This window comes from Antedon mediterranea, chromosome 4 (genome assembly GCF_964355755.1).
Source record: "Antedon mediterranea chromosome 4, ecAntMedi1.1, whole genome shotgun sequence".
NCBI classification, from domain to species: domain Eukaryota; kingdom Metazoa; phylum Echinodermata; class Crinoidea; order Comatulida; family Antedonidae; genus Antedon; species Antedon mediterranea.
Window position 1 is genome coordinate 417899 of NC_092673.1, and position 12499 is coordinate 430397.

Genomic DNA, 12499 nt, shown 5'->3' on the forward strand with positions numbered 1-12499 from the left:
GGTAGCAATCAACATTTAATACAATCATAGGAAGTTACTAATGTACTATTAAAATTATGTCTCACTAATAGACAAGTTTAAATGAATGAAACTGAAATGCACATTTTTGTATTTTTCATCCTACCACCTTTGTTTGTACATCTTGTTTGTATGTGCTTCAGGTATTTTTGCTGACAATATACTAATTGTTATAATAATACTAATAATACTATTCAGACCTAACTTTTTTAGTTCCAAACGTGCGTAAACTGTTTAATCACTACATCAATTTTTATTATGTCACATGAAACATGACAAAATCTATATTCTAAGTAAGTTAAGATGATAAGACACTTACTTAATCCTACATTTTAAGTAAGGAAGTATTTCTATATTGGAAGTATTTCTATACTAGTAGTATAGTCTTAATAATAGTGGTTCTCAATTTGCAGGCAAATGCAAAAATTCATGCAAAAGTTGTAAAAAAAATAATAAAACATGCTAAAAGAATAATGGAGACAATATAAACAACCAATTGTTCTACTTAAGTATAAATATAACATTCATCATTATATGTAGATGATCATACAATAAATATACCATTTAAATTGGAAAATTATCCTGTCTTTTAAAGAAAATCATTAAAAAAGTGTTTTCTGCACTATGATGTTTTTGGTATATAACATTAGGAGAATAAAATAGACTTGTCAATTCTGTCAAAGTTTAAAATAATATTTCTGAAAATAATGTATTATAGCCTCTCGTATAATTTCTAGTTAAAAGTCTATTAAATTTTACAGCACATAAAATAAGACTTTGTTTATTACAAGCACAGCCAGTGTGTTATAGTGGATACTGTTTAGGGAAACTGGTTAGCATTGTTTGTAACAACTAGGTTGACCCAAAATATTGAAATTCAAAATAAAAGGACTCATTCAGTATAGTATGAACACATGAAAAATAAAAATAATAAGACATCAACCTTTTGAAGTTATTATAAATTATTGTAGATTTAACTGATATTAAATACAACATTACCACTACAAACTTATCAACAATTAATATCACATTCCAAATATAGATTGTGTTAATTTTTTATATAGTTAATCATCCTTCCTAGACGTTCAAATTTATTGATATTATACCAAATAACAAATTAAACAAACCCAAATTGTTAAACCCAAAACAATTAATTGAACAAGCCAAACCTGTTTTCCATGAAATACCAAACGTAGACACAAAATATGAATTTAAATGTGAACATATTGAAATAATTTGGTTTTTATGTTTTTAAAATGGAAATAACATTTCAAAATTAACAAAATATTTTCATCATAATCAAAATCGGTATCATCATAATCCAAAAAACAATCATTATCAGAATCATATTAGTCAACATCTTCATCATAATCATTTAGTCATAAGAGTTAATCATTATTGTCTCCTTTTCTGATAATAAAATATGAAAATGTTATTTCCAACGAAATTTTTTTTAATGGTTTTGTAAGCATTTGAAAAAAGAATTCATATTTTGAGCCTTGAAAGAAAAGATTAAAAGTGCCAATGAACCTGCTGTGATAGGTGCATCACCTCCCCCACCTTGCTTCCCTGCTCCTTTGGGTGGTGCATACTTGATTTGCAGCTTGATTTTGGCCTAAAAAAATAATAAACAAATCATTTATTTATCTTTAAATTCAGAATAATCAATTAGAATAATTTGATGAAACTAAAAACAATCAATATTAGTAAAAATGACTGAATACACATTTATCTAGTCACATTAACATAAAAAAAAGACATTGAAAACTTGTAAGTGCTTCTTATATCATGAATTATTCACACATATCAGGGGTATGTTATTCTACAAACTCTGCAGGTATTCATTGAGATTCTATCAACTCTTGTACAATGGTAATTCTTAATGAGGTGAATTCGGGTAAAATTCTTCTTTTCGTAATTGTTTCGCACTTCGTGGAAAAGGGCTATTGTCGAGTTTATCCAGGTAAGCAGGCACGTAATAGACTTTGTTTTTCAGTTCTCTTTAGTTTACTTTCACTCTATTCCCTTTGTCTATTTTATTACATCAGATGCATTCTCTTGCTTCTTCCTGAAACTCTCCCAAAAGACTTTCTTTGGTTCAAAATGATTGTCCCAAATTCTTTTTTAAAAACGAAATTTCTAGAAAACCAAACATAGGCAAGTGTGGAAGAGAATAAGAGCTAACAATCTATAAAGTATAAGTAAGTACTTACTGATGTAGGCCTTCCATTGCCATCCAACAAAACAGGGTTCACTTCTTGTGAGTGTGTTTTGGACTTTATGATAGCGCCAAGACCAACAGTAACAGATCCTAGTAATCTGAGAAAAGAAGGCGTTCAAAAGTAAGCACAGTTAGGGCCTGTTCAGACCTACGGAGTTATGCTTTCGTATTGTACGCGGCGTACAAGTCCATAGGTCTGAACCAGGAAAAGATTAGTGGAAGCCACCTCGTACGACACTGATATTTCGTACGCTACGAAAGCTCAAGGTATGAATTTAGTGGACGTCGCTTACAATATGAAAGTCACGCATCGATGAATATGACCTAGGTTAGATATCTAGCCAATCAAATTACAATATTCGCCACATCACATCGTGACATGTGCTCCTCATCGTATAGCCAAGCTGATCCATTTGTTGTGATCGGTGAACGTGCGAAAAAATCATACCTTTTGTTGTTACACTATACAGTATTATGATTATTAATATTATTATATTAATTAATTTAAAATGTCATCGAAGCGTGCGCATTGGCGAGAAACCGAAGTAAAATACCTTATTTCATTGTGGGGAAGCCCGGAGCTGGCGTAAAAGCACCGGCAACAAGATGTCTGTGTTCAACGACATGGCGGACACGTTAGCAGATGGGCCATCCTCATAAAGAAGGATTTAATATCCAAACGAAATTGAAGGGGTCGTCGTATAAAGCGGCGAAAGACCGAGTAAATAAATCTGGAGCCGGTGCAAGTACGGGATTTAAACATTTTTCTGCCATAAATGATATTTTAGGTCATAGACCAAATATAAACCCAAACCCCAAAACGATTGGCTGGTTGGTATGCCTGACAACCAATCGATAATGCCGAGCCCAAGTGTTCGGTCTAGGTCTGTAACTCCTAAACCAACCACTACTACTTTTAATAACAACGAAGGTAGGTCTATGCGTGCGTTAGAGTTAATCGCCAGCGAGTGACATATCCGTTTGTAACGCAACTTCGTTGCAATGAATCTGAACACTTTGCTCTTACGACGCTCATTAAAATATGACCTTGGCTGTGATACGAAAGCATAACTGAACATACCCTTAGTAACATACCCTTAGTAAAAAAAAACATTTAAAATACCTCAATTTTACAAATCTTTGCATTTATAACGTAATTGGGATGTATAATCGTGGAGGATTTAAAGTAATTTCTACATGGTATTATTTTGTAGTAGTTTTGTAGAAAATTTGTGAAATTCACTCTTCCCTGGTAGTAGTAATCTGTATTTGTTTAATTAGCATTCAATTTGCATATCAATAAAATATTGCAAAAATATACTAGAAAAGGATTATTTGTAAGTGTTCCATTTTGTTCTGTATTGTAAAATAGATTCCACTGTACATTTATCAAGCAATATACAGCAAGTTCCTATATTTAAAAAAAGCTTGGTAACAAAATCATCCAATTATTCCTTTGTGTAAAAATCATTTTAATAAAAAAAACATTGCAACAAATTAATACCAGGATTTTATTTAATTTTAGTTGGCTTTCAAAAGTAAATTATAATAATAATAATAATATTTATACCAGCAAGTTATTAAAAATAAAATTGAATAAAAACAATTAATTAAATATGTAGATTTTATTTCACATTTAGTGACAGAAGCAGATTTTTTGTTTAAATTTAATTTGCATCTTTATTAACTTTATTTACATTCTTTTTTTAAAGTATAATTTGGAATTAATTTGTTTAATTTACATAAACAGTTTTTTAATATAATTTTTATTTTCTAACAAACCTCAGGTTTTACATGCACAATACTTTCAAACCTAATGACCACTTTTCTATGCATACAGTATACAACTTCAGGGAATGCTTATATTTTAGAGTGGCCTTATTGCCCTTACAGGTATACCTCGGGGTGAATCCTATAACCATGTGATCTCAAAATTTTTTTTAATGTATAATTTTTTTAAATTGCAATCAATAACGCTATTCAACCTTGCAGAACTTTTTTTTAATACACAAGACATTCATTTCTTTCTTAATTAGGCTATATTAAAGCCATGGTCTAATGTACATGGTTACTGAAGAAGAGGTGAGATACAGTATTATCAAACAGTAAATCTAACAGTAGGAGACAGTGTACAGTATTTTCACCATGTGATACAACTACGGTATGCAACAGTTCATCTTTAAAACGAAGCCACTGTATGATGTTTGTAGTGAGTGCGAGTTCAAATGTTATCAATACAGTACTGTAAACTTTTTAAAAAAAATGAAAATAGGAAATGTTCAGTATCATGGCATGCCTGTTTTTAGTTTTGGTTATTGGTTCTTGGATCTAGGCTAAAGGCTTAAATCTTGCATACTCTCCTTACTTTAGTTTTGGTTATTGGTTCTTGGATCTAGGCTAAAGGCTTAAATCTTGCATACTCTCCTAACTTTAGTTTTGGTTATTGGTTCTTGGATCTAGGCTAAAGGCTTAAATCTTGCATACTCTCCTTACTTTAGTTTTGGTTATTGGTTCTTGGATCTAGGCTAAAGGCTTAAATCTTGCATACTCTCCTTACTTTAGTTTTGGTTATTGCTGGTTCTTGGATCTACAGTAGGCTAATAGCTTTCTTAAATCATGCATACTAAATAAACTCTCCAAGTTTTCTATAGGTCTGCTTTTTATTCATCATCATCATTTTAACATCCTGCCATATAACGTCGCTACAAAAAAACAATGTACTGTCGCTTCATTGAAATTACTGTTTACATTTAACTTTTATCAATTATATCAATGAAAAGGTGTCCATATATTTACAATCCATTTGTAATGCATATTTGAAAGTTTAAGTACAGGAAGTATATTCAAGGACCAAACACCCACATAAAATGTACACCAGTCAAAAAAAAGGGCGTGGCTTTTGATACCGGCACACTGAGGTACTGTATAAGGAATCAGGGAGAGCACCCTTGTGTCATTTGAAATCTCAGCTGTGCTGTAAATTTGTCTAAAAAATTGAGGATATTTCCAATTCAACGTACTTATGATTTGAATTATGATATACCATAAACTATTTACTGTAAATCCAAGTATAAACAGACTGTACTATCAGATATAAATTGATGTTTATAACAATCTAATAAACTCCAACATCAAGTTTATTTACTTACTTAATTAAACATATCAGTATTTACTAAGTACTAAAACTGATAACAACATTCCAAACAGGTCAAATCTTATTTCACACTGTAGGTTACTATTATTATCTTTTGTATCATATACATGCATTATTTTCTCCCAGTTTATCTTATTAATGTAAACATTTTCGTCATTTTTGGAGAAGCCAACCAGTAGTAAACAATAAAAGTTGCCATTCAATTCAAGTGGCTTTAACTTTACAAGCAACAAGTCCTAATTTTGGAAAGTGAGTTGTGATATTTGCATAAAATACAGTACCTCCCACACAAGTGTTAGAATGTGGGCACTTATCAATAGTACTTTGAATCAATACATTCCATATATGGTCATATTTCTACTTTACAGTTGTACACAAATATAATAAAGCCCACAGAGAATTGTGGTTTTGAATATTTTCATTCAAGATTATTCATTTTCAATATCCAACATATTAATCAATGGACAGATCAGAGCATTCATACTACAATATCATTTCCTACAATCAAATGTTCACATAGGGTCAAAGTTGAAACTCATGTGGAAATGTTCACATAGGGTCAAAGTTGAAACTCATGTGGAAATTTTCCATAAAACTTTATGAAATATTGCTATAGCTAAATATGAATAGATTTTTTTGTAATAAGCATAAATTTGCTTTTTTAATCAGATAAAACTAAAATATATACTGGTATAAACTATAATTTGCTTTTTAATCAAACAAAAATAATATTTGTATAATTTTCATATCATTTTTCTCTGTTAGAATAAGCAGTTACTGGCATTCTTATTATCTGTACATTGTTTATGAACAATGAACTCCTAACAACACAATGTGCCGGCTCTTGCATCAAGCATCATGCTATTATAAAGTAAACTTATTAGAAATCATCATTATCAAAATGATGTGGGCAACACTACCAGCAAACGTTGTATAAGTGTAATATCTTTTTGTTCCATTACCCATCTTCCAAAATTTTAATTTTCTCCTCTTCAAATATAACAAAAGGCATAATGAAGGATTAGTAATTTCTTTGTTATACCGGTAATAATAATGTTTTATGTTAATAATTTGTATTATCTTTAGGATTGATATTTTAACTTTAAATATCAAACAGCTTTAGGCGAGCATTTTTTTTTTTAAATCATGTTCATTTTTCAGAATACTAAACTCTGTTATTACAATTTTGTATTTTGTTTATTACAAACATTTGTCCCTTTAACTCTACATTATGGTAACCTGGACATTATCAAATGATGGTCATAAAAACACCGATTGTTATATCTCTATAGGGAATTCAAATCAATTCGGTTTAATTCAAATATAATTAATTTAGGAAATACAGTAAACTTTCTTAAAAAACAACCTGTTTGCTATGATTTCAAAATGTTTATCCAAATTTTAATATATATCAGATAAAGATACATAGTTTAGTACTCCTAACTGGTACAAGACCAATGTGCACACACATCACAAATATGATATGTGTCCTATAACCTGCCTATAACCGAATATTTTGTCCATTGATTATATTATTTTCAATTAAATTATAAAATGATTTTCAAATCAAACAAAAGTCCACAGGTTAAACCAAAATACAAATATGTGTATACCTTTAATATGCATGTATTGGATTACCTGTCAAAGATACTGATTAATTAAATAACAACCAACTGTTTTTACATATTAATTAAAAATATGCATGATAATAGAACACCAATATTTGAATAATTTAATTGAATATCTAGCTTGATTGAATAACCATGCGCCATTCAAAATGCTACAAAGTTATGGATACAAAAATTCAAATGTCAGTAAATATGGAGAAATATACTGTATGATAAATCAACACATTGGAATAAAAACAGTTGAGCATTGTTTTAATTGATGCTAAGATTATAAATCACAAATATACTAGGATTCTATCATAGTAATAAAATTCTAAAAATTATTCATATTTCCATAGTAAAACGGGACAGATGTTTTCTGGTTCTATGTTAATGAATTCTACATATTGCTGTACTTTGAAGCACAAACCAGTGATACTGTAGTATGTACAAACTGTTTAATGTGTTAAACATTTTTTTAATACAAATATAAATATAAATACCTTATCTTTATTTCAATTTAAGGAATTTATATGAAACTAAAGCTCTGTCTACATTATCAAACTAGTTTGCCCAAATGTGATGTGCCCAAATATGGTTGTAATGTGCCCAAATATGGTAGTAATACGACATCATCCATATATGGGCACATCTCATAAAGTTTGATAGTGTAGACAGAGCTTAAGAAATATATATCCTACTACAGTAGCTACTGAAAGCTCTTTTTCTTCTGTTATTGCTTACCTACCTCAATGTCCATACTGTTATAACACATTATTACTAAGGCTATATTCACAATTATGTGTAAAATGCAGATAAGGTAAAGAACAGCAAAGGAAAAACAGGGAGAACACTTCATTGGTGTAATCAGGGCCTAGTAAGTAAGGTACCAAGATAATAAATAAAAACAGGGAAAACACTTCATTGGTTTAAACAGGGCCTAGTAAGTAAGGTACCAAGATAATAAATAAAAACAGGGAAAACACTTCATTGGTTTAAACAGGGCCTAGTAAGTAAGGTACCAAGATAATAAATAAAAACAGGGAAAACACTTCATTGGTTTAAACAGGGCCTAGTAAGTAAGGTACCAAGATAATAAATAAAAACAGGGAAAACACTTCATTGGTTTAAACAGGGCCTAGTAAGTAAGGTACCAAGATAATAAATAAAAACAGAGAGAACACTTCATTGGTTTAAACAGGGCCTAGTAAGTAAGGTACCAAGATAATAAATAAAAACAGGGAGAACACTTCATTGGTTTAAACAGGGCCTAGTAAGTAAGGTACCAAGATAATAAATAAAAACAGGGAGAACACTTCATTGGTTTAAACAGGGCCTAGTAAGTAAGGTACCAAGATAATAAATAAAAACAGGGAAAACACTCCATTGGTGTAAACAGGGCCTAGTAAGTAAGGTACCAAGATAATAATATTATAATAAAAACATACATGGTAAGGAATCTTGACTGTGACTTGCTGTTATATTCAATGCCATTACTACTGACTACTCAAATAGATGAGTAACCACCGTATTCTAATTAAGACTCATTTAGTTTCCGAGCCTATAATCCTTGATGGAGTGTTAATCTAAAGGAAGTTGAATGTTTGGTACTTAGCTATATGTTATACTACTAACATAATGTTTGGTACTACTATATAGTTTATTACTAACATAATCTTTGATATTACAGTTACATATGTCAATCAATACTACAGTAAATTTTCATAATAAATTCAAGAACACTTCATCATTGAGGAATTCCTACATTCATACACACATACTTAATTTGCTACTTCATCATCTATAATGTACGGACTAGATCTCACACATAGTATGCATTGCTGTGTTGGTTTAACAATGAAAAATAGATTTATCCACAAGATAGGTAAATTAAATGCATTTGAGCTTTAAAATAAAATCTGTATGGTAAAAGCATGTTTCTTTCTTACCTGTTTCGTCCAACACGTTCCCAATCTTTCACGGTTGCTACAATGGAGTCTGACCCAGTCAGAGGTTTTCCACTCAGATCCCATGTAAGATTCTATTAAGAAGAAAATTTCAATATTTTAAACGATGATGAAATAAAAGTGGGACGAACCCACGTAAGACAAAAAAAAGTTATATTTGATGACAACTGAACAATAAATTAAGACCTTTAATTGTGTAAGGGTTATTTAATCAATAAAACATTTATTCAAGCTGGCCATACCGTCATATTAACATACTGTTTGTGTATGAGAATGGTCTGTTAGTACTTACTATAGTTTAAATACATTGTGGCTTCTGTTATGCCTAATGTATGCAGACTTTCTAAAATGTAAGCTACAAAGGGGAAGATACTTAAGTGTTTGATTTAAGAAGATAATACTTTGTTATGATCTATTGATTATTATTATTATATTATTATTATGATCATTTTAAAAGGGGGCTGAGTACCATTAAATACAATTGTTTGCATAAACATTTTTGCCTACAACCGTAACAACATGGTGAAGTAATTTAATTGTTTAATTAATATATTATGGTAATATTCATTGGTGTACTATAATACTATTAAAATACTACTATCAGTACAGTTGCTTTAGGCAACAGCTGTGTATTGGTGTAGTTATACTAAATAGTATAGTATTATAGCACTAATTGTAGCAACCTTTAAAATCCACATTGTGTTCCTAAATTAGTTTGTACTTTAATTATATAGCGCATATGAAAAATACAAGACTTGAAAATAATTTTAATTTAGTTATACCATGATTTTGTACTTCATTTGGTCAATTTGATGTTTCATTTAGAGGCACAAAACTTTGGAACAGTCTACCTTTACTTTACAGAAAAATATCCTTAAACAAACTCTTTAATTATCTACTAGAAAAACATGATTTGTAAATAATGTTATACTATTATATTTAATTTAACTTTACAATCAATCAATAGCGAAAGCTGATTTATTTTGGTCTTTTTTATTGTTTATGTTATGTTATGAAAGTGACAAAGTATTTACACACATATGAAACTGAAGTAAAATATATATATAAAATAATGAAAAGAATCATTCAATAAAAAACACTGGAATATTAAAGAAACAGGTCCTACTGTAAATAACTAGCCTGAGCATTATTATTATTATACAAAATTAAAAAGAATTATCAATACATGGTTAGCTCTACTGAAAGGCACAGAAATTAAAGCAACTCATGCAGCAGATTTTGAATGATAATAATACTATCCATTCTTAGTATGGAGCAATTTACCGGTTTGGTTTCACAAACACACATTCTATTATTCTAAACAGGAAATCGTTCAAATTTTATTACTTTTACTGTATTGTAATTCTGTAGTATCAGTAAATATGATTTTATTTATGGCTACTGTATGTAGGGATCTTATGAGACAAGTATTTTTACTTCTAATTTGATTCTTAAATATAGGAGTCTTAATTTACAATTAATATATATTGTTCATATATTGCTGTTTTAGGATTTTATTTTTTGAATAAATGTTGAATGATTATTATACATTGTAACATTTTCTAACTTTAGAGTAGAGAAAACTAAAAAACCTATATACCTATAGTGCACCTAATATACCTGTATATTAAATTATGTCTAATGTAACAATTACCAGTAATATATATTTTTGATATGTTTGTAACTCTGTAAATTGCTATAACTTTGCTGTGATGGTGACTTAACTGCTATCAAGTATCATGTGCCTTAAAATAAAGTGAAACAATGATTTGTGTTAGATGTTTGAGATCACCTTTAAATTACTTTCCATTCTTAAACCACTTTATTTAATTTTGACCAATTAGACCTTTTAATTTCAAAGTTGACTGTATTATCATTAAAACTACCTTTAAAGACTCATATAAAACAACCAAATTGGAAATATGCAATGTGTGGGCTGAAAAGAATGTGTTATTAATTAACGTAAAAGTGATAGCAAAATCACACAACACTGTTTATGTACTTCCCCAACGTCAACCCTTGTTGCTATGACGATGATCAGGAAGCAGTGTCAAGGACTTTCACTTATGACATCATCATGGTAAAAGTTTAAAGTGAAGGAAACAGAGCAGATGACAGTTGGTAGTGGGGCAGGGGGAAGTTACAATGACTGGATAAAAATGGATTAGCAAAATGTAAATTAATCAAATACTATAGGACTGATACTCGATAGCAACAATAAGATTTTAGGTAAGCCTTAGTTAAAATTACAATGAAGAAACCATACCAAAAATGTGTTATTCAAAGACTTCTGAAAGAAAGAATTTGAACTGTGTTTTTATATAGAACCTCTTCTTTGGGACACCTCTATTGAGAAGACAATGAACCAGAAGAAATATATATGAAACTCTATGGCAGACACCATGTAGTTAAAAAGCATATACTTACAGCATTCCATGTTGGGTTTAACTCATCTTTAACTACTTCTGTCTTCTTCCTTGAACCTTAAAATAACGTTAAAACCAAACTAATTGGCATCATTTGGAAACATTTACGTATCTATTCAAATTGTAAAAAAATATTCATTAACGCAAGCTGTGGTTCGAACAGGCCACAAGAAATGGAGTTTTTTCAATCAAGAAATAAGAGAATACTAAACAGGTGTGAAATAATATTAAAAATTCATTCACACCATTTAAATCTATGTGGGGAAAAAGTTTAAAAGCAAATTAAATGTCGGCAAAACTCACAAATTAGTGGTTGCCACAACAGGGGTCCACGAACATGACCACAAATTAAGTAAAGAAACTACTGTAATTGATCATAAGTCATAATAAACCATACATCATATCATAATTGTACCCAAATAGTCTTAAATTGGCACTCTCTGGAACTCCAACCAAGGTCACACCTGCCCACACACAGTACAATACAGGTGTCTGGTGAAGTTATTCAAAGAAAGAAGATAGATCGACAAAAAGAACTGTTTTGTTATTAATTAATTATTTAATCAAGATAATTAAATAACACAGATCCCGGCGCCCAGATCCCTCTAAGCCCAGTAGTAGAAAGATAAACATGTATTAAAAAAAACCGGTCGGTTGTGTACCGGTTTGGTTACACCTCTCGACCCAACAATACATTACTGTACAATCATATATATCGGCTTACCTTGAAATTCCACAGAAGCAATTGGATCACTTTTGTTGCCAAATTTCTCAACGTTAGGAAGGTCTGAGGCACTCACAACAATCACAGTCAACGACATGACTGCTGTGAATCAACCCTCTTACTTGCAACTAGGCCTATTTTAATTACCAACTTTTCTTTCAAAGTTTCAGGAAGAAAGTCAGGAGTTTGACTGAAAACCTCCCACTCGTCGCCGCGCCTATAAAGTCAGTGGAACTCGAGTCTCGCTCGCACACACATACCACTACCATTCAAATTCCAGGCACCAGCAAAACTACTTTCAACTTTGACACCAAACTTAAGAACGTCATAGGCTAACTTTCGCCAGAATAATAGAGGGCGACATGTATCAATTATTCCTTAT

General features: G+C 30.5%; 1 protein-coding gene across 10 annotated transcripts in view; it reads right to left on the reverse strand.

The window, feature by feature from the left end:
• Positions 1-12354, reverse strand: part of LOC140048133 (myoferlin-like) — a 68905-nt gene extending 56551 nt beyond the window's left edge. For 9 of the 10 annotated variants that reach the window (XM_072093174.1, XM_072093173.1, XM_072093168.1 and 6 more), the window contains exons 1-5: positions 12118-12354; positions 11395-11450; positions 8950-9041; positions 2232-2337; positions 1549-1633 (exon numbers count right to left, since the gene is read on the reverse strand). In XM_072093174.1, the coding sequence (XP_071949275.1) occupies positions 1549-1633; positions 2232-2337; positions 8950-9041; positions 11395-11450; positions 12118-12214 (436 nt within the window). In that variant the 5' untranslated portion in view covers positions 12215-12354. The remainder of the gene's footprint in view (positions 1-1548; positions 1634-2231; positions 2338-8949; positions 9042-11394; positions 11451-12117) is intronic. The other variant, XM_072093170.1, reaches the window with a different exon arrangement.
• Positions 12355-12499: the final 145 nt, after the last annotated feature.